Source organism: Thrips palmi, unplaced genomic scaffold (assembly GCF_012932325.1).
Source record: "Thrips palmi isolate BJ-2018 unplaced genomic scaffold, TpBJ-2018v1 HiC_scaffold_1, whole genome shotgun sequence".
NCBI classification, from domain to species: Eukaryota; Metazoa; Arthropoda; class Insecta; order Thysanoptera; family Thripidae; genus Thrips; species Thrips palmi.
In genome coordinates this window covers 3777042-3798555 of record NW_023144620.1, presented here as the reverse complement: position 1 = coordinate 3798555, position 21514 = coordinate 3777042, and the positions used below count along the sequence as shown (strand labels likewise).

General features: G+C 50.6%; 3 protein-coding genes across 6 annotated transcripts; 2 read left to right on the top strand and 1 right to left on the bottom strand.

The window, feature by feature from the left end:
* The first annotated feature begins 180 nt into the window (after window positions 1-180).
* On the top strand, window positions 181-7871 carry LOC117640151 (ecto-NOX disulfide-thiol exchanger 2-like). Of its 2 annotated transcripts, none has more exons than XM_034376431.1 (13): window positions 181-405; window positions 774-956; window positions 1026-1342; window positions 1420-1764; window positions 1843-2089; window positions 2176-2301; window positions 2386-2619; window positions 2711-2923; window positions 4674-4780; window positions 5843-5983; window positions 6069-6209; window positions 6296-6536; window positions 6609-7871. In XM_034376431.1, exons 2-13 carry the CDS (start codon window positions 812-814, stop codon window positions 6809-6811), a joined length of 2460 nt encoding a protein of 819 aa, XP_034232322.1. In that variant the 5' UTR covers window positions 181-405; window positions 774-811; the 3' UTR covers window positions 6812-7871. The 2 variants fall into 2 exon arrangements, with proteins under 2 accessions (XP_034232322.1, XP_034232328.1); XM_034376437.1 differs by having other exon boundaries at window positions 284-405; window positions 723-956; window positions 6609-6811.
* Window positions 7872-7987: 116 nt separating this feature from the next.
* Window positions 7988-13093, bottom strand: LOC117640164 (dynein intermediate chain 3, ciliary). Of its 2 annotated transcripts, none has more exons than XM_034376458.1 (8): window positions 12962-13093; window positions 11642-11827; window positions 11282-11443; window positions 10931-11192; window positions 10000-10603; window positions 9565-9847; window positions 9142-9312; window positions 7988-8920 (listed from the first exon to the last, which is right to left on the bottom strand). In XM_034376458.1, the coding sequence occupies exons 2-8, from the start codon at window positions 11822-11824 to the stop codon at window positions 8480-8482; spliced, it is 2106 nt and encodes a 701-aa protein (XP_034232349.1). In that variant the 5' UTR covers window positions 11825-11827; window positions 12962-13093; the 3' UTR covers window positions 7988-8479. The 2 variants fall into 2 exon arrangements, with proteins under 2 accessions (XP_034232349.1, XP_034232340.1); XM_034376449.1 differs by lacking the exon at window positions 12962-13093 and adding an exon at window positions 12162-12446.
* Window positions 13094-13221: 128 nt separating this feature from the next.
* Window positions 13222-18836, top strand: LOC117641651 (regucalcin). 2 transcript variants are annotated; one of them, XM_034379149.1, is made up of 6 exons: window positions 13222-13376; window positions 14899-15070; window positions 16764-16973; window positions 17841-18041; window positions 18119-18231; window positions 18326-18836. In XM_034379149.1, exons 2-6 carry the CDS (start codon window positions 14914-14916, stop codon window positions 18554-18556), a joined length of 912 nt encoding a protein of 303 aa, XP_034235040.1. In that variant the 5' UTR covers window positions 13222-13376; window positions 14899-14913; the 3' UTR covers window positions 18557-18836. The 2 variants fall into 2 exon arrangements, with proteins under 2 accessions (XP_034235040.1, XP_034235048.1); XM_034379157.1 differs by lacking the exon at window positions 13222-13376 and adding an exon at window positions 14356-14555.
* The last annotated feature ends 2678 nt before the right edge of the window (window positions 18837-21514 follow it).

The window sequence follows — 21514 nt, the reverse complement described above, 5'->3', positions numbered from 1 at the left end:
CAGAAGCAGGAAACCCGGCACACCATGACGAGCCGCCGCAAACTGAGGTGGTTCAGGGGCTGGAAAGCGCAACCAGTAGAATCTCCTTTGACCTGGGCTGGATAGGAAAATGCACAGTCAATCCACAGTCAAATGCAGTTCTCCTTGCGCGTGAATAAAATAGGGAAGGACGAGGACCAACCGAAATTCCTGAACTAGCAACTTCTCATACTTGTCAATTTGTGCCACCACTTTATTTCTCATCCTTGCCAAGGCCCCTGGTACCTGGATGTGAATATGAATGTACAGTTTGTTGCTTGTGTGTCAACTGTGTCAAGCGAAAGCGAAACGTCTTTGGGAAAAGAGCAGAAAACTTTCCATTTGCGTTCCTGTTTGCGTTATTTTGTTGCCAGTTGGTTGAAAAAGGTAACCTTATTACTTTTTAAAAACCTTTGATCTCTCAAGTAATGGAAGAAGCCCGTTACCAAGTTATTTTTCTGAGCTGCTAAATGGAGGCCATGTCAATAATTAGCAACTTTTTACTTTTTCAATAAAATTTGCTGTATTTGTCTTAAAGATAACTCTTTCTTAAAGTCTTTTTCTATTTTCAAAAAATGGGTTCGCTTAAAAAAAAAAATAGTTTGCATTGATTCTAGATAAGGAATTTAATGTACAAAACTCACTATATTTAAATCACTTGGTGTGATTTCATTCCTCCATCTGTCATTACCTTTTTCTTGTAGATGTAAGATAGTCAAATAAAGCTTTCCAGCCTGAATTATATTTTGTAATAGTTCCGACACCAAGTGTGCTGGGGAAATCACCTGATTTGATGCAAACATCACCAGACGATCCAGGGCCATCAAATAGTCCTGGGAATACGAACTCAAGTATGCCACTCAATCCAGCAATGAATGATGCGCCTTTAGAATTTAACAAAAATAAGGGAAAACCACCTATGCCTATTATGAATATTGGTAAGTGTCAATGTTTCTAATTTTTATCATAATACTCAATAAGATATTACTGACATAATTTGCTTGCAGACATTGATAATGACAACGACAGTGATGATCTAGCCATCATAGGAGAAGAAATCTTTGTGCGTGGTAAGGGTGATAGGGACAACAGAGACAAGGAAAACCAGAAAGAAAGAGACGAAAGACTGAGGGAGAGGGATAGAGTGCGCGATAGAGATCGAGAAAGAGAACGTGATCGAGGACGTGATCGTGACAGAGATCGAGATAGAGAAAGAGATCGAGAAAGAGAACGCGAAAGAGAAAGAGACCGGGAGCGAAGAGAACGAGACAGAGAACGCAATGGCCGAGATAGAAGAGACCGCAAGACTGATGACCGCCTTGAGGTATGTAAGGGCTATTTCAAGAACCAAGCTCATCTTGCTGAAGCTTTACCTTTCTGACCTATTTAATTTCATTTCAGGGAAATAATGGTCTTCTGCCAAACCCAGACATGATTGGACCAAATGGAGGAGCCATTCCCATGGTGCCAATGCCAGGGCCCAATGGTGCACCACTGGTGGGCCCAGGGCACGGCCCAGGGCCTGGCTTGGTGCCACCACCCTCTGGGCCTGGACCAGGGGGTCCTGGACCCGGACCCATGGGACCTGGGCCTGGACCCATGGGGCCCGGACCCGGACCTATGGGTCCGGGGCCCAACATGTGGGGCAGCATGATGAACCCCATGATGGGCATGATGGGGAACATGATGGGCCCCATTCCTCCCATGGGAATGAACATGGATCCCACCATGATGGGCATGGGGCAGGTGAGTCAAGTTATGTCTCATGCTCAACTATAAACAATCAAAGTGATTACTTAACTCCGTGTTTTTCTCCACCGTTAGTTTGGAATGATGGGAGGTATGATGCCTGATGGATCTGTAATGGGACCAGATGCAGCAATGATACCACCTGACCCCTCCTTGTTGATGGGGCCTCCACCTGAAGAGTCAGGTCTGGCCAAAGAAATTGTACATTGTAAAGATTGCACCTTATTTCCACCCAATCCCAATGCACCACTTCAGTCTACTCGAGAAAGGCCTTTGGGTTGTAGAACTATTTTTGTTGGAGGCTTGCCTGACAATGCCACTGGTAAGTTTCAAACGTGATCCATTTGTCATGGACAACTAGTTTTTTCTAATATACAATTTAATTCTTGTTTTTTCTATTATTTACAGAGGACATGATTCATGAAATATTTCAGCGGTGTGGTGAAATTCAAACCATTAGAATGAGCAAGAAAAATTTCTGCCATGTTCGTTTTATGTTTGAAAGTTCGGTAGAGAATGCATTTTACTTCTCAGGTTGTAGTACTCTATTTACTTTTACTTTCTTTTCTGTGTATGTAGTGAAAAAAATTATTTATTGAAAATTTACTGTTTGTTTAGGATACCGCATGCGCATTGGATCAAATACAGACTCTCCAAACACAGGAAGACTGCATGTGGACTATGCACAAGCTAGGGATGACTTTCACGAGTGGGAGTGTGCTCAAAGACAACTGCAGCGAGAGGCAAGACACCGTCAACGCATGGAACAAGAACTCTTACACCCACCCTCCCCACCTCCTGTTGCACACTATTCTGAGCACGAAGCAGCTGTCATTGCAGAGAAGATAAAAGGTATTATGTAATTCAATGTAATGATGATTTTTCTAAAGTCTTCCATGTTTCCGCTTGGTTTCCGCTTTGCTAATGCCTTTTTTGTCTGTAGTGGATGAAACCTTCGCCCAGTCAGTTCAGACTCTCATTACTTGGTTGGAGCGTGGCAATTGCAACAAGCGTAATTCCAACCAATTTTACTCAATGATTCAAGCTGCTAACTCTCATGTTCGAAGACTTTTGGGAGAAAAGGCGCAACTGGAAGAAGAACTACAAGCTGCTAAAAACCTGTTCAAAGGAGGAATGCAGGGCCTCTTAATTCAGTGTAAGTATATAATGGTCTCTTCTTCCCTAAGTTCATCCAACACCCATCAGGTTTGTTTGGTAGTAAATGCTCAATGGATGTGCCTCTCTTGGTGTAAAATCTACTAGGCTGCGATGGACTTGGAAGCAACACACACATTTGGTTTGTTGTGCTCTGTGGAAGCTCATTGGTATCCCAGGAAAACCTATCATGCGTTTCTCTTTCTTTAACTGATGTATCATATTGTGGGTAAACTGTAGAAGAATTGAGGAACATGTGGCTGACAATTGTTTTGAACACAGGGGACTTTACACTTCCTATTGTTTTCCTCTGTTTGAAAGGATTGCATGGATAGCTGATCTTAACTGAGTTTATCTAAATTTCTGTTGAGCTAATTTACTTACATTTTTCATTTACTGTAAATTTAATTTATTAACTGACTGATGGTTCAGACTTGAGCGTATTCATTCAGTTTTTTTGTTGATTTTTCTGGTTCAAATTTTACATTTTTACTGTTCTAATAATGTAATTTTGGTGACATTTCTTTTTAATTTTTTTTTAGTTCTATGGGCATTTGTTAATGAAATTATGTCTTTGACAATGGACTTGGCATCCAGATCAAAGCAATAATTTCAGTTTACCTGTAGTTGTCAATGTGTTACTAGAGGTGCAAATTTTGAAAACAATTTAAGTTGTTTCACATTTATATTGACCCATTACAACTGGAAAGATGTGTCAGTCCTCTTTGAGCAAAAGAGTCATTTTGATGTGTGATGGGAGTATGGTAATCTCTGTGTATTGGCTTTGCTTCTGAACTTGCTGTGCACTCCACCTCCGCATCCAGCCATCGTGTGCATGGTATGAGTAATTTTAAATCTGCCTCAGTCAATTTAATTTAGTTGGAGGACTGTGTTGGCCCAACTATAACTATTCCCTTGCTGTCAAATTTGTGAACAAGGAGTCTAACTTTTGTTGATTAGAATTAACTTCTGTTACCAGAAATAGTCTTTGTTGTGCCAGCACAGTGAATATGATTCCTATCTAATGGTATTCAATGGAGAAAACTCTAGGGCATGTAACTCTTCTGCTGAATAACTTGACGGCCCAGCATTCAATTCAGGTACCAACAGCTCACCAACAGCTCAGATGCCTACGTATTATAAACTGATTATTGTTCCCTCAGAACAAAAAAAGCAATTTTTATTCTGGTTACCTCTTTCTGAAGCCTATGAGATGCATCAGATTATCCAGGAAGTATTTCTCAAAAGTAATAAATGTGTGTAAATCTAACCAGTCGACCTGAAATCAGAGTTTCTTTGTTTTCAATGCGATCATACTTGCCTGCACTAGAAAAAAGCTGTTTCAGTATGCTATCTGTTTTTATTAAGAAATTTTTTGTGTAGCTTACTCTTTTTCTATTTTGGAGTAGAGGGAGAAATGATCCCAAGAGTTCTTTGACTAATATAATCTTTGCATCTAGGCAACATAACATAGGGGGAAGGCTGTAGGAAAAAAAGAATACAAAGTTAGCTCGCATTCCTCCATTGTCGTAGATTTTAAAATAATTTTGTCTAATGCGAACTCTGGTTTTCGGTTTCTGGCATTCACACATTTTGAGCAAGTGGTATAGAAAGCATGTTTGCACTGGACAAATCTCTCCTCTCCTGAAGCCCATCTGCCCAGTTCTTCGCCCGGACATCAACTTCAGCTGCCAAGGGTATTTTTGATCGATCTACTGCTAATACTGTATGTGCCTGTTTCCTTACCAAAGTCAGTGACATCGAGAGAGTATTTACGTCAGCCAGCCACAAGAAAGTCTGGGACCATTTCACGAAAGCTCAAAGAAAAAACATCGATTTGTGGAAGAAACAATCCATGGTATGTACTTATTTGTGAGAGGCAGAGATTTAGAAACCCTTTCTCTTCCTCGTGATTTGTATTGCTCTGCATTTGTAGCACAACTCCTTTCCTATGAATTAGCTCAAACATTTATTTTCTACAACATATCTAGCTGCAATTGTTCGCAATATCCCATGATGTGGGATGGCCTCCAATACACTCTTGCTTCCTTGCTCTATGTTACTTGCTGGTTGTGAACAGTTTTAACTTTGTTAATATGCATGTTCATAGAACAATGATGTAGTCCTTTGTTGTTCATAGTAACTTTCCTTAGACATCTCTCAGTTAACATAGCAAATGTATCTTATTTGTTCTTAAAATAACCATATTTTGCTACACCTCAGGACTCGTATTAAATGCTTTCATTTAATATCACTTGACCATGACCTATGCCACAGCCTACTAAACAAATTCAACTCACCTTCAGTGTTTCATGTCTTTGCCTCACATGGTTTTCCTTTCTGTATTGCTATGGTAATTATAAAATATCACTATCTTATAAAAATGCAACTTGTAGTCCATCTCAATCATTAAGTTGTCTGGAAGGGTGCCTTGGCTATGTGGTAGGTATTATTGGGATTCATTGAATCTGGTGGAAGGAAATTTTTCCCTCATTGATGAGGTAAGTTTGGGTTCCATCATTTAACACTAAAATGCTATAAGAGGTAAGTGATTCCAAGGCAAGGATATCATCAATGTAATTTTAAGCCCAACAACTTGTTTACCAAGTTCAAGCCTCCTTCTCAATCAAGCTAAGTTTTCTATATTTTATTTTAAATTATCTGCTCCTATGGAGGTACAGGTTTATGAGATGAAAATGTGACTGGAAATTCAATGAATCTTTGTACAATGTATCTGTAGGGTACCTAATCATTACTTGTCTTGAAAAAAATAATTTCCTCTGTTTTTATATTTTTGGAACAATTTTCACCTGCATTATGATGGCAAAATAATGATATTGTTATTGTATAAGATGAACAGTTTCCCATGTACTGTATATTAATGGCTTCATGGCGTTTGATTACGTCTTGACCTTTTCAGGAAATCAAAACGATTCAGCTAGAGGATGCTGTTCTGCACAATGAAGAGATGGAATTGTCTGATGAAGAGGACTCTATGCAGAAAAGGAAGCAAAGAGATGACTCCACAATGGTGTCCATGGATGAATCTGATTCCCTCAAGGTTTGTAAACAACCTCTCTATCTTAACTTATAATCCAACATCATATTTGTCAATAAGTTCACACACTGTTACATCTGGTTGACAGGAAGAGAATGATAGTTTACGTTGCCAGCTTGAGGCCTATAAGAATGAGGTGGATCTTGTTCGGTCAGACTTAAAAATTGAGTTGAACAGGAAAGAGCAGCAGCTTAAAATGGTACAGCAGACTATGCAGGGTTTGCAGGAGGTATGTATAACAGATCTCTTTAATAAGAAAGAGACTGAGAAGTCTGAAATATAGAGCTTCCCTTACTTGTAATATTTTTGTCTTAGAAACTAATGGAAGGCCGCCGAAAGCAAATGGATGATGAGGTGAAAATTAAGGAGCTGATGGCCCGTTTGGCTGAATCCACAAAATCTAGTAACAAAAATGATGTCAGTATTGATGGAGATAAGTCAACTGAAGGAGATGTTGGAGAAGAAGGACGTAATCAAACTGACAAGGAAACTTCTGAAACAAGAATTGACACAGATGCCATGTCCAGAATTTCAGACAGGGAAGCCAAACTCATTGGTGGGTAACTTCATGAGCTTGTTAAGATGTCTTTTTTCTTGTTTTATAATAATTTTATAAATTTATTCCCAGGCGTTATCTCAGCTTTTCTTCATGTGCATCCATTTGGAGCAGGGACTGATTATGTGTGGTCTTATGTTCAGAAGATTGAACCAACTTTGAGACCCTCTGAAGTAGAAGCTCTTTTAACTCAATACCCTACAGTGTTTAGACAGGAATTGTGTGGTATTGGTGCAAATATTGAGAGAAGGTGGCAGTTTTCTGGGTTCAGTTAACTGTTTCTACATTCTTGATACCAAAATTTCATTTTTTCCCCCCCTGTAAACATAACCACCACAATTCCTTAGATGGTAGCTTTTTGTTGAATTTCACTGGAAAAGAAAATTTTATGTACACACAATTTGTTGGAGGCTAGTTGTACAATTTGTCTATTTCTCATTGTACACATAAATAGTTCCTTCTCTTTTTAGTAATTGAAATGAATCACTGTTTTATTTTACCCAATTCATGTGAATTGTAACCTCTGTAAATTCTAGTTATTAGTCCATATGTGTTCAGAAGTATAGCTTTTGCTGTGCTTTAGATTTTTCAGTCAATGTTTATGGGTAATCACGAACAAGTTTCACTCAGGCCTTGTTTATGAAGGGAGAGTGTCTATTACTGCATGTCTTGGGGTACTTTATTCATAAAAATGATCAGTTGTCATTGTACTTACAGCTTGTGAGACTAACCCCAGATGTCTTTGAACCCCATTGTATTTGTACATGTAAAAGTCGTACAAGCATATGAGTTGCTGAAGTAAGTTGAAGTAAAGTGAGCCTGTCATTCTGTAATGGAAGTGGGCTTTCTCAAATCAAGTCAAGTTCAATACTGATTGTTTAAAGATTGCAACATTTTAATCAGTTTGAAAGGCACTTTTCTTCTGTTTTTTTTAAATTACTATTCACATTATGCTCAAGTAACATGTTCAGTACTTTCCGAGTTTTTGATGGTCTCTGGAATCAAATGTTGTTTCAATTATCTCTCAATAAATGGGGAATAAAATATAAAATTTTTCCTATGCTCATATTTTTTATGAATTCTCAATTTCATAATAATGCATTTTAGTCGATTTACCTTAAAGTTTACTGTACTGTATTCTACTATTTAGCGAGGACCCTTCTCTGTAATTGTGCATTTCAGAGCTGTGATACTATTTGATAATCCCGATTTTGAATTTGTCACCCAAGGAAAGGTTGTCTAATTTCTAGCCAATGCTGTTTTCATCCCTGCAAAAAAAAAAAAAACTAAAGAAAAAGGATGTCTTTCTTTTTCTGGCAGCTACCTGTATGTTTACTTGAGCATATACTGTATGCTCAGTTTAACCAAAAAAAAAACAAGATGTCTCCCCCATTGAAGTGCAATTTAATTCTCTTCTGAATTCAATTAATCAAGTTGTGATATCTTTTAGGTTTACTGTTTTACTGTGATTGCCGCAGTAAGACCTCTCATATTCTAGAAATAAACTATGGTTCTAGCATATGCACTATATTTTGTATTTTATCCCTACTCCATCAAAAAAATATTTTAAAAATGGCAATGTGTCATTGAGTGGCTTGAATTTGGCCCTACAGTATTTACTTTGTACATTATTTCAAAATTGCAGTTGATTTAACCAAATGATGGATGTGGTAGAGAAGAGACACTAGGTCATTCTACAGTTTAAACTTATTTTTAATGGATCTCTGTCAAAGTCAGATCGTTCTTAAAAATTGTCACAAGCTGTACAACAATAACACAAAGACACTTCGAAGGCACAGCATTTCCCTTCAAACGCGTAAAGAGGATGTGCATTTTGGCAGTGGCATAAGTAAAAATTACAGTAAGTAGACTTTTGTTATCAGGAGCGGTCCATGCGACCCGGACGAGTTCCCACAAGTGAATGGTTGTCTCGGCCCGAACGTTCACGACTTGGAGCCTCTCTTGGAGTCGGATGCCCCGGGCGATGTCCCGGGTGCGGATGCGTCCGAAGCCCTCCCGCCAGACGACCCGGGCGCGGCGGGCGCGGCCTCGGCCTGGCTCGGCCTCGGCGACGACGCGGCCTCCTCCGTCTCCGCCGCCTTGAACGAGGTCCTGGGCGAGGCCGCCGCGCCGCCCCCCTCGGACGTCTTGAGCGACCCCTTGGGGGAGGCGGTGGCGGCGGCGGCTGCGGCGTCCGAGGCCCTCCGCGAGGACGCGGCCGCCGCGTCCGCCGACGCCCTCCTCGAGCCCGGGGGCAGCCCCAGCCCCGCCGTGCTGCCCTTCCTGCTCTCCGCGCGCGTGCCCGACCCGTCCTGCACGTCCCCGTTGGGCTCCTCCAGCGCCGCGGTCATGTTCTCCGTCGCCTGCGCCATCTGCTGGATCTCCTGCGAACGCCAGTCACCGTCAGGGTACAGCCCCAGAGTCGCTAAACAGGACTCGAACCGAGCGTGTGACCCCACCAATCGATTTCTCGTTTGGAGAGCAATCCATTGGTGGGGTCACACGTTCGGTTCGAGTCCCATTTAGCGACTCTGGAGCTCAAAACGCGCCCGGGATTTTGACCGCCTCCTCCTCTGGCAAGTTCACCGTGCGGTGCCCTGCACACCTTGTTGACGATGGCGAAGAAGTCCCTTTCGGCCTGCGCTCGGAACTCGGCGCCCTGGTTGGTCTTGGGGCCCTTGACGGCCGCCTCGTTGCCATGCACCTTGGCCTTGAGCCTCTGCTCGCGGCTCTTGCCCTCCAGGATGCGCTCGCGCCTGCTCTCTCGCTCGAACATCTGCCAACAACACGGCCAGCTTTACCTCCTGCAGCAGCAACGGCGGCAAGGCCGGGAGGAATGGCGAACAGTCGCGGACTCATGGGGAGAGGGAGGGCAATGGACCTCCCCGCTCCCTAGCAGTTTGAAAGGTAGGCAAAAGGGCACACTTTGCCCTGCAAGAAGGCAAAATGTGCTGCTGTGCCCCTCCCTCTGGAGGGCCCTGGATCCGCCCCTGCTGGCGCAAGCGAGCGAAGAGCGCGGGACACTTACGTGCGTGAGCAGCGTCTTGTCGTTCTTGTGGGTGACGGCCAGGTTCTCGGAGAACTCGATGAGGCACACGTTGCCCTTGTCGTTGCCGATGGCCGCCAGCTGGCCCACCTCGTGCACCCGCATGCAGCGCAGCGCCTCGTCGCACACCTTGATGCTGAGGCAGGGCTCGCGCTGCTGCTGCAGGATGTCCCACACGTCCAGCACGCCGTCCATGCGCGTCGTGAAGAAGACCGACAGCTTGGTGGGGCTCCAGCAGCCGTCCGTCAGCAGGGCGGGGTGGTAGCTGCAAGGGAGGGACCGTAGCACAGTGGGCCAGGCGGCCAAACCTCTAGACGTGCATTGAGCTCCAGAGTCGCTAAATGGGACTCGAACCGAACCTGTGACCCCACCAATGGATTGCTCTACAAACGAGGAACGACGCCGTGTCCAACTCACCTCGTCCACATGATGGCGCTCTCCCGGCAGTCCTCGGACCAGATCCTGGCCGTCCAGTCCCCGATGGAGAGGAAGTTCTTGATGAAGCCCGGGTTGCGCTGCAGCGCCACCACGGGGCCCGGGTGCGCCTTGAACTGCATGGACATCTTCTCGGCGGGCGTCTTGCCCTTGCGGTTGCAGGCCAGCACCATGCCGTTCTCGGTGCCCACCATGAAGCGCGTGGGGATAGTGGGCTCGTACTCGAGGCTGGACGCGCCCATGGCGCGCGACAGCAGCTGCTCCTCCTTGTTGGCGTCCAGCACCAGCGTCTCCAGCGGCTCCTCCAGCTTGCGCGTGTCCCACCACTTGACCATGCCGTCCATGGACGACGAGAAGAACTCGGTGCCCGACTTGGAGTTGATCCAGATGCAGTTGTGCACCGGGTCGCGGTGGCTCGTCTCCAGCACGGACACGTCCACGGGCTCGGCGCCGCGCCGCGTGTCCCAGCACGCCACTTGGCCGCTCAGCAGCCCGCTCACCAGGCTGTGGGGGTCCTTGGGGCTGTACTCCAGGCAGGACATGGCCACGTTCCACTGGAAGGTGTGCTCCGGCTTGTTGGGGTTTTCTGAAAAACAAGTTGGCTCTTAACGGGCCAGTGGGCGCGGAGCGCGGAGCGCGTGCCGTTGCGCAGGCGGCCGCGACGGGTTGCCTACCCCCACTCTTGCAGGCGCTAGGTGGCAGGGCTGGCGAACATTCCCACCACTATGCCCTAGTTTTGACAGGGTTGCCAACCTCAGCCTAGCTTCTTGGCAACTTCTCGACAACGAAGCCAATCTTATCTATTGTGTAGCGGGCAGGCTGAGGTTGGCAACCCTTTCAACACAAGTGCATAGTGGGAATTTTTTCCCCTCTCAAGCGGCAGCACTGCCCCGGTGCCGCGAAGCTCCCTCACCGACTTCCCAGATGTACGACGCCGTGCTGAGGTCGGGCGGCGCGCGCTGGAAGTCGAAGTTGCAGTGCGTGACGGCGATGCGGGAGCCGCCGTCCGGAGACCACGACACGTGCGTCACGGGCCTCTTGACGGGGCAGGGGTCGCGGTACATGTTGACGGTGCGCGCCGAGGACTTGTCCACCAGGCAGCTGGGCTCCAGGTCGTCGAAGTACATCTCGTAGATGTTGAAGGCGTTGTTTTGGAGGATGCAGAACTCCATCGACTGCTCCGGGAAAGTTGAAAGACACGCCGTCATTAGGCACCGCGAGATCGAAACGAGTGCGCCGTCACGTCGCAGTTCAAGTACCGTACGTTGGAGAGCTGCAGCACCGTGTTGATGTAGCTGTCATCCTTCTCGACCTTCTTCCGGAACCGCTGCGTCTGCTCCAGGTCGGCGATGTTGATGTCCCGGGGCCAGCCGCCCTCCGTGTGGTTGGCACCATGCTGGGTGTACTCGGCCCGCACCGTGTTCACCTGCACGACGCAGCGCTTCCATTAGGCCTAACCTAACCCAACCTAACCCAACCTAACCTAACCTAACCAGCCTCCCGAAGAACGCGCAAACTCGCGCAGCAGCCAAAGGAAGCCAAAACAACGTCAAAATAATGTGTTTTTGGTCAAAATTTTGACTCCGTATTATTTTGAAGCAATATTGCAAAGCACGCCACTTGCCTCGTGCTCGGCGTACTCCTTGCTGAGCTGCGTGCCCCTGTGCACGGGGTTCTCCAAGACGTACTGCTGGAGCAGCTCCTTGTTGGGCGCGATGTTCTCCAGCAGCTTGGTGCCGCTCTCGGAGAAGAGGCATTGCCGCCCGAAGTCGCTGCGCTTCTTGGTGTACACGTACTCGATCTCCATGGCCTGCCAACACAGTGCCAACACAGTGTCGCGATAAGCCACGCTGGGGAAGCACAGTGGGCCAGAAGACCGGCGGAGGCGGTCGACATCCCGCACGCGTTTTGAGCTCAAGAGTCGCTAAACAGGACTCGGGACCGAACGTGTGACCCCACCAGTGGATTGCTCTCCGAACGAGGAATCCAATGATGGGGCCACACGTTCGGTTCGGGTCCTGTTTAGCGACGCTAGAGCTCAAAACGCGTCTATAGTGTGTTGTCCGCCTGCGCCGGCCTTCTGGCCCACTGTGAAAAGGGGCTGCAAAGCTGCAAAGCCGCTCGTGCTCCATGAATAGACTCACGAAGTGGTATTTCCGGTTTTTACGGCGACTTGGGTTCACGAAGGATTTGCTGTTCCTATCTCAACGGCGCCGCGCACACGGCCATTGCGTTTCCATGGCGGCCACTGGGACGCCTTTTCCGTCCCGCTGGGCGAAAGGCTGCGACGCACTGCAGCGTTCCTTGCACCGCTCCCTTGCAGTTTCGCCCTTTATTCTCGCCCTTAATCCCGCGGCACGCCACTGGCGGCACTGGCCCGGTCGCCATGGCAACCCGCGCGCTGTTTACGAACGGCCCAGGGGCGCCAACGCGCCAGCCGAGAGGACGGGAAGGCGAAGCGCCACTTGGAAATGTTCAGTCCAGAACCTTCGGACATGGGATTCTCGCGGAATCGCTCGTTGATGGCCGTTTTAGACGGAGGAGTAGTACAGTACGCGGACTGCCCAGGACTGCCTCCGCTCTCCCGCCGACGGTGCGCTGACGGCGCTTGGCCGCGCTTGGCTCTCCCAGCCTGACAGTGGCGCGGCAAATGCATTTCCGGCCGCGGCGTTTGTTCCTCTCGGCCGGGAAGTGCATGCTTGGTCGATACCTCGGGGCAACTAGGCAACTAGTTGGAGCGAAAGCGCGCTGGGTCGCGGGGGCACCCACCAAGCTGCTAAACTAAAGCACCACGTCCAGGGACATGTATTTCATCGGGAGGCAGAATCGACGAGAACGAGACTACAGCATGGTGTTCTTCGAGCACTGCTGTACACACTGCCGATGCACAGGACATGCCGTGGTTCCTCGTTTGGTTTCTGGACTTCCCTCGGGTGCACTGTACCTCCAAGGTGTCATCAACTCGGTCCCGTGTCGAGTCGTTGACCCCGCGGGTCACGTGGTCTCGTCCTCTAGCTGTGTTGCCTGGTTGTGCCCTTCCCCTGACCCCCTGACCGAGCCGGACCGGGCCGGGCCGGTCCCCTGTAGCGTTTGGACTGACCGGAATGGGCCCGCCGGCTCGGCTCGGCGCTCGGCCCGGCTCGGCACGGCTCGGCTGAGATACTCTGCTCGGCTCGGGCCGCGGCAGAGATTGCTCAGCGCGGCCCCGCCTCGGCCCCGGCCCGCCTCGGCCCGCCGCATCTGTCTGACCAATCTGGCCGTCACCACACCGCCGCTCTGCCGCTCTGCCCTGCTCTGCCCAGCCAGTCAGTGTGGTTCCGACGTCGCTGCCAGCAAGAGCACTCCGTGACAAACCCCAGGTACGCGTCGCCGGTTCGGCCCGCTCGTCAGCGTCGCGCAGTGGAGTGGGCGGAAAGCGCGGGAACGAGGCTCACGCGGCGTGCCAGTTTGGCGGGGTTGTTGCTGCCTGACAGTGTGTGCCGTTTCGCCATTTCGCGGCGCTGCCGGCCGCTCTGGTACACTAATTGCGCGGCTCGCTAGCTTCCCCTTAAATTATACACGGCACGCGCGCGTCTCGAGAAGGGCACACCAGAAGGGCCGTCAGGGACGTCCCACGCGCCGCGCCGCCCCCTGTCGGAAACAAATTGAATTAGTTTCTTTCTGCTTGTGGCGAATTGCGTTCCCGCGGTTTGCTTCGGTTTGCCTCGGCGCGTGCCTCGCCGGCTGTGACTTGGCTCGCTGCGATGCCGCTGTGCTGCGCTGCACAGTGGGCCGGAAGACCGGCACCGGCGGCCAAAACTCTAGACGCGTTTTGAGCTCCAAGTCGCTAAACAGGACTTGAACCGAGCATGTGACCCCACCAATGGATTCCTCATTCGGAGAGCAATCCATTGGTGGGGTCGCACGTCCAGTTCGAGTCCCATTTAGCGATTGTGGAGACCAAAACGCGTCTGGGATTTTGGCCGCCTGCACCGGTCTTCTGGCCCACTGTGCGCTGTGCTGCGTCGGTGCGTTGCTGTTTGACGACGCGGCCGCGGGGCTCGGGCCGTGCAGGCCCAAGGAGCAGGCCTGAGTGGCAGGCCGCGGCCGCGGGGCCCCGAGGCCCAAAGGCTTTGTCGCCGCACTGTTGACTGAAGCCACGCGCCGCCGCTGACCCGACCGACCGGCCGCAGTCGCGTAGTCGCCGCGCAATTCCAAGGACACTTTTATTTTCGATGGAAAAAACCAGTAGGAAGTGCGGTAAGGGACAAAGGGAGGGGGCTGGGGACGGGCGCTAGAACGTAGTTCTAGTCCTGCTAGGTGCGGAGGAGCGCCGCCACTCTCAGTGCAGAGCCAGCCAGCCAGCCGCCGCACCGCCGCGCCGCGGAGCATGAAGTGCGCCAAGCTCGCAGCTCGCGAGTGCGTATCCGCGTGTTCGCTGTGGTTACCTCGTCGGCCTTAGCGCGACAGCCGAGCCGACAGCCGAGGCGACAGCCCTCTAATTTCAAAATCCACAGACGCAGCCACGTCTATTGGCGAGCGTTTTGTCAGACTAGCAGGTACTGTAAAGAAAGAAAAAAGAGGGGGGAAAATCAAAACAAATACTTGTTTCTTTTCCAGTTTTGAGAAAATTTGTTGGAATAGCAAAAGTAGTCGCAAACGTTCTTAAAAATAAAGTTTGTCGCAAGGTCAATTCGTACTTTTCTTTGGGCGATGCTCGCCCACATTAGCCTCCTTTTTTTCTTTTTGTTTTTACCTGGACCTGGCGAGTACAGTAGGCACGGCACTGGTAAATGGTACACACGGACCCGAGCGCAGACCATTTGAATCCCGTCGTCGCGCCAGCGTGCTCCTCGCCGCCGTCCTTGCCTCACGGCCGACGCCGACCCTCTCTGCCCGCAGGACCCACAGGACACCATGGCCCCCGTCGTCGAGAAGGTCTGCGAGCCCGTGATGCTGGGCGAGGGCCCGCACTGGGACGCGCCCACGCAGACCCTCTACTACGTGGACATCGAGGGCAAGAAGCTCTTCAAGTACGTGCCAGCCACCAAGACCCGCACCGCCGTCACCCTCGGTACGTAGTGCACGCCGCGGCCTCCTCGATCCAGTGGCACACCCTGCCCACTTGCAGTGTGGTAGTGAGTGGATTGGGCCCGCACCTTTCTTGAGTTTAGCTTCATTTTTCAAATAGAAGCCTTTTAAGGTTTCATTGTGGTGGGCTGTCCGAAGCGCCCGGCAGGCAGGCCGCCCTGCCGCACCGGTGTCCGGCGGGACGGCCTACCTGGGCGGGCTTCCCGCTCAGGCAACGTGCAAGGAGAGAGTACCATTATTTCGCCTGCCTAGGCAACATCTTGGCTTTGCTGTAAGAGAATTTGCCCAGTGGGTTGGCAATGGGAATTTCAGCCCATTCATGTGTGCCGCCACAACTTTGAGGCCATAAACAGCACTGGCCGCAGAAAGGGGCATTATGCCCGACGGCCGACGTCAAAGAGTAGCGCGGGCAAGGGCAAGGTCGACCCGCCCTGGGAGTGGGAGAGAGAGAGAGAAGCAGAGAGACCAAACGACGGGCGATTGTGCCGGCAGCCTTTCCACCGCCCGACCCAGCCCGACCGCTGTCCGCATAGAACGCGTTCGATTATAATGCGGCTCTTGAAGGGGGCCTGGCTGGCCTGCACTTGTGTGGCTAGGCAACAGGTGTGATAAAGGCCTGGTCGAGCCTCTCGTCGGTCTGTCTGTCTGTCCGTCCGTCCGTCCGTCCGTCCGCCCGCCCGCCGCATGGCAACGCCGCTGCATGTCGATGACCCAATGCGCGCTCCTGTTGGAGCTCAAGTACACTCCGGCCGACCCGACCCGACCCGTCCTTCCCAATCACAACACGACACAATTAGCGGAACGCGCCCGTGCGCAGCGCGCAGCGGCACTCCGTCGCTCTGTCTCTCTCGCACTCGCAGGGCGTGGCGTCGTCGCGTAGGGGTGCGAGAGAGACAGAGCGAAAGGGCCTGCAGTGCGGCGCCGTGACGAGGACGCCCCACGTGCAGCACTCGTCTTCCGGTGCGCGGCCTCGCCTTCCTCGCCCACCCCTTGGCCCACCCCTTGGCCCACCCCGCCCCGCTGCGTCCTCCCCGCGGACTGGTTCCGTTCCGCGAGTCGTTTTCGTCGCTCTGTCTCTGTCGCACTCATAGGGCTCCCCATAAGGGTGCGAGAGAGACAGAGCGACAAGGCGCTATTCTGAATCACTCGGCCGCGCTGCGCATCGCGAGGCGCGAGGCTGGTTGAATTAGTGCGCGTTGTCGCTGCCACAACACTGGCTATGCCCCCCCCCCCCCGGGTCTTTGCCGCGGCCTGCCCCAGCGGAGCTCGGTAATTGAAATTGAACTTGACAGCCAGGCTGCGGCGACTACATAAACGGCGCGTACGCTTCCTCCCCCCTCCCCTCCACCTCGAAATAGAGGTCCGCGTCGTCGCGAGCTTGCGCACGTGCGTGTCGCACAGTGGGCCAGAAGAGCTGTGGAAGCGGACAAATTCCCGGACGCGTTTTGAGCTCCAGAGTCGCCAAATGGGCCTCGAACTGAACGTGTGACCCGACCTATGGATTGCTCTCCGAACGAGGAATTCATTGGTGGGGTCACACGCTGGGTTCGAGTGCTGTTTAGCGACTCTGGAGCTCAAAACGCGAACGGGATCTTGACCCGCCTCCACCGGTCTTCTGGCCCACTGTATGGCGTCGGATAGTGTGGGTTTTAATTTGCTCTCCGCTTTCCTTCCAGATGACCTGATCGGCTTCGCGCTGCCCGTGGAGGGCCGCCCCAACGTGTTCGTGGCGGGCCTCAAGAAGCGCATCGTCCTGGCCACGTGGGACGGCAAGTCCGAGACGCCCGAGCTCGTCGAGAACCTGCTGGAGGTGCAGCGCGACGTCAAGATTGACGAGCTGAGGATCAACGACGGCAAGGCCGACCCCAGCGGCCGCGTCTGGGCCGGTAAGGCGCCAAGCCGCCTCTGTCTCTCTCGCACTCGTGGGGACGTCCTGTATGGGTGCGAGAGAGACAGAGCGACGAGAGCGGTGCTCGGAATTGGCCTGAAGGCTTGTGGGAGTCAGTGTCGATGATATAGACACTTCTAGCAGACTCTGAAGTGAAGAACAAGATGGACACAGACCGAAAACAGTCCCAGAAATAGGCTTTGTTCGATGTTTTGGCAGGTTTTATTCATAGTCAATCAGACAAATTGTCTTTCTTCAAGTTTTTGATGATATTTAGTGACTATTTTCGGTCTACGTACTTCCACTTCTTCCGCACTCTGGGCTATACTAATTGGTTTCGGTGAAAATGGCCGCTTGGTTCGTTTCGATATCCGTGCGGGATGGGTTGAGCAAGTCCTGCGCTCGACGTGACAAGGATAAAAATAATCCGCGGGCGATTGGGTCCAGGCGGCACCACACCTCGCCTTATCTGTTTCGACATTGACCGCCACCGCCACCGACAGCGCGGCTATCACCAGCCAGCACGGGAGAGAGTGATGACCGCCCCGTGCCGGCCGTGCCCCCTTCCCCCTTCCGCGCGGCCTATCGGGCCTATCGGACACCTCGCGCCCTTGGGGCCGGGACAATGTCACGGTCAGGGAGGGCACGGCGGCACGGCCGCGTGGTGCCGCGACCCTCGCCGACGCGATGTCCGTCGTGACCTTCCTCAACGAAAACACCGCGAGCGTCGTGGCCTTCGGCGGGGCCCGCCTGTTTGCACCTTGACTCCGTTTCCGTTGTCCTCTGCAGACTGATTCGCTTCCTCGCCGGCCGTCCCCGATCGGTGCGAGAGAGACAGAGCTAAGAGCGCCCCTTTCTGTCGCAGGCACCATGTCCAAGGTGGAGGTGGGCATGAGCGACGGCGTGCTGTTCTACGTGGAGGGCGGCAAGCACCACGTCAGGCAGACGCAGGTGGGCCTCTCCAACGGGCTGGCCTGGACGCAGGACTGCAAGACCATGTACTACGTGGACTCGCTCAAGAGGACGGTGGACGTCATGAGCGTGGAGCCCGCCAGCGGCCAGATTTGTACGTGTCCGGGATGCTTCTGAGGGAGTTTGTTGTGTGTGAGTGCATCGACACTGACGTGCCTCCTCCGTGTCCAGCAAACCGCCGGCCGCTGTTCGACCTGGCCAAGAACAACGTGGAGGGCTTCCCCGACGGCATGACCATCGACCTGGAGGGCAAGCTGTGGGTCGCTGTCTACGGCGGCGCCAAGGTAAAGTAAACAGGCATTCACAATTGCAATACTCACTGTCTCTATCCCGCGTTGAAAAATTTACTGCAATGTGTTGTTGCGATAATGCCTGCAGGTGCTGCGCATCAACCCCGACGACGGCAGCCTCATGACCACCGTGGACATCCCCGCGGCCGAGGTGACCTCGGTGGCGTTCGGCGGCGCCAACCTGGACGAGCTCTACGTGACCACCGCCGCCATGAGGGTCACCAAGGAGCTGCGGGAGAAGATGCCCGACGCGGGCGCCCTGTTCCGCGTCACCGGCCTCGGCGTCAGGGGCTACCCCGGGCGCGCCGCCAAGCTGTAGGCCTCGCTGCAGGCCCTTGGCTGCTACCCCCACCCCTTCCATTCCGAACGCGCTCCCGCGTCTCGGGATAGCCTGCCGTATGTCCATATTGGACGAGACTCCATGACGACCAACGCGTTTTTCGTGATTCGCTTTCTGTTGAATCACGCCTTGACGATTCGTGTTCTCGGACATTGTTTTTGTTGTTACCACGTTAGTTTCGCAAGTGTATATTTTTGTACTCGAAGTTTGTTATGGTGTTGTACAGTTTGTAAATAAAATTGACTGATTTAAAAAGAAATTTGCGCTTTTGTCCCTGTTCTGGAGATATCCTAATGACTCCCGACACTATTTCGAGAACATTCGTGACAGTCTCTTTCGAGCGAAGAACTGGAATCATTTGAATATGCGCCGTGAGAGTAGGCAACCCATCGTCCACAGCCGAGGCGGAGTACTTTGAGGTGGCAGGAGGAAGGAAAGGAAATAAAAAGCAGCGAGAATTCTTTATCTAAATAAACTTTATTTTCATTCTCTTCGATATCTTCACACAAAACTCGGAGCTTTCCTGACAGCGAGTCCGAGTTGTACCGGGCTTTTATTTCAGAAGCGTTACTCAACGAATTACTCTTGGGCTACTTTCCCGTCAAAAGCGTGGTGCCGCTTGCCTCGGAGGGGACGCCGGTCAGGAATGCTCCGTTATCAACTTCTATATATTGTTTATACGTTTATATTATATAAATTATTTATTTCAGGCTGTAGAAAAGTTGGCATGTATAAAGTAACTAACTTCCTTGCTTGGCAACCATTTTCATCCAACCTGTGGAGAAGATGTTTAGCCATATATTTGCCGTCTTATATTAGAAAAGAGCTTACATACATGTATATACTCATATATTCTTTATATTTATATATAGATTTTCTTTCGTGGTAAGGGAAAGGTAACACATCGACTACAGGGACAATCATCACAGTTAAAAACTAACAATAAATGCTCAGTATCGCCAGAGAGTTGAGCCCCCTAGCAGACCCGCGGCCCCGCCCCCACCCCGGCCCGGCTTGGCTAGGCTAGGCTCGGCGTGTGGTGTGGTGGGGTGGGGGTGGGGCCGCAGAATCCCTCGCGGGCCGGAAGAGGAGAGGAGCCCACCGGAAGCGAGGGCGGAGGGCCGGAGGGCGGGTCACATCAAATAGATCAAAAATAGGACTTCGGTTGGTCAAGACACACAGCGCCCTCTAGGGCTAGAGAGATAGAGAGAGATAAATAGAGAGGCGCGGGAAACTGCCGCGGCAACAAGGGTCGCACGGCGGCACTTTCAGGCAATCGAAGTGGCATCGAGACATCGAGGAGCCTCGTTCGAGGGGACTATAAACGCGCCAGGCGGTTTGCCTTTTGGCGCGAAGCAAAGCTTGCCACGCCACGGCAGCGCGCGCCCGCCGGTTCTACATCAAACACACAAGAGACAGGGCACTGAGGGGTAGGCGTGTCCTCGGGGAAGCGACCGACCACGTCGCGACTCGCGACACAACACGACTAAATTAGGATGCAGTCAGGTTCTGAGAAAGGAGGAAAAATAGTTTCGGTGTCTTTCCCCCGAGGGCATACCGCGCGAGAAGAATTGTATACATCAACAAAGCGATAACAGGCACATAAACTCTTAGTTACAGAAACATGCGGAATAGATTCAGGTCACACACACAGCGACATGCAAGAGTACACGGATAAATTCTTGTGTATATATGAGTATATATAACTGACACAATAATTACAAACATTTACACAGACAATTACTGACACAAAAACAATTTCAAAGACACAGAGTTTCGAGGGAAAGGAAGACATTCAATCGGCAAACGAAAAGAAAAGCGATAGACGTGGTTTTTGGAGGCAAGGATATTTGTTTGTCCTTTTTTACGAGGAACGCTATTTTACAGGACAAGTCAACACACAGCAAAAATTCAGAACCACAAAACCAGCAATTTTTGACGCCCAGCTACATGAGAGAGGATCCATGAACAACTTTCTTTACACCAGCCGGAAATGTGCAATCCAACTTGACCTTGGAAATAGGTAGCAAACATGGGTCATTTTGACTTCAATTAACAGTTTTGGGTTCAACTGAGCACATGTAAGACGCAAGTGCACAGTCGGTGTAGCTGTGCTAGCTGTGCGTTGGGTGGCCTACCTTTTTGCCCGCAGGCGCACTGGTAGAGGCCATGTCAAATGGAACTGAGGGGCTCCCTATCAATGATATCAATTAAAACAACAAAAAACGAGGAAAAACACGTGGCAATTCTGTTTTCTTTTTTTCTGCAATTTGATTGTTGGCTGCCACCAGATTGATTATGACCATTCAATTGGATTGGTAACGACTGCTATCTTTGCCCGCTTATGCAGAGGTTCACTAACCATGATTCCTTTTTTCCTATTTTTAAAAATGTATCTAGTTGACAGTTTCCCTTTCTCAATCGTCTAATTCACTCCACTATTGATATCCGAACCTGGAAATAGTCTCTGTATTAACATGTTACTTTTTTCACTTTGACAGGTGCAGTCTTGTTTAGTTTTTTTAAATATTTTCCCTAGTTTTTTTCTCTAAAAAGAATTTACAGAAAAGTAACCAGTCCCAGTGATGCAATCGAAATATATTAGACTTTATATTACAACATATCCTTTTAAGTAAGCGTCATCGATTGAAAAGTTGTTTGGTTCTGGCCTCGTTTCGCGCCACTGCCATACTTTAAGATCCAATGAGTGCTTAGTACACAGCTATAGGGGTGTACTTGTGAAAGCACACTCTCATTCTAACCCCCCAGGATGGGCGGCTTTGACTGTTTTAATTTAAGTACACCCCAATACGCGTACCTAGTGCACCTGGTGCACTTTTATAGACGTGTACTAAGCACACATCGGTGCAGGCTGCCCGGACGGCCAGGCACAGACCTACGGTCCTACGCGGCCCGAGACCGCTGTACGGTTCTCTG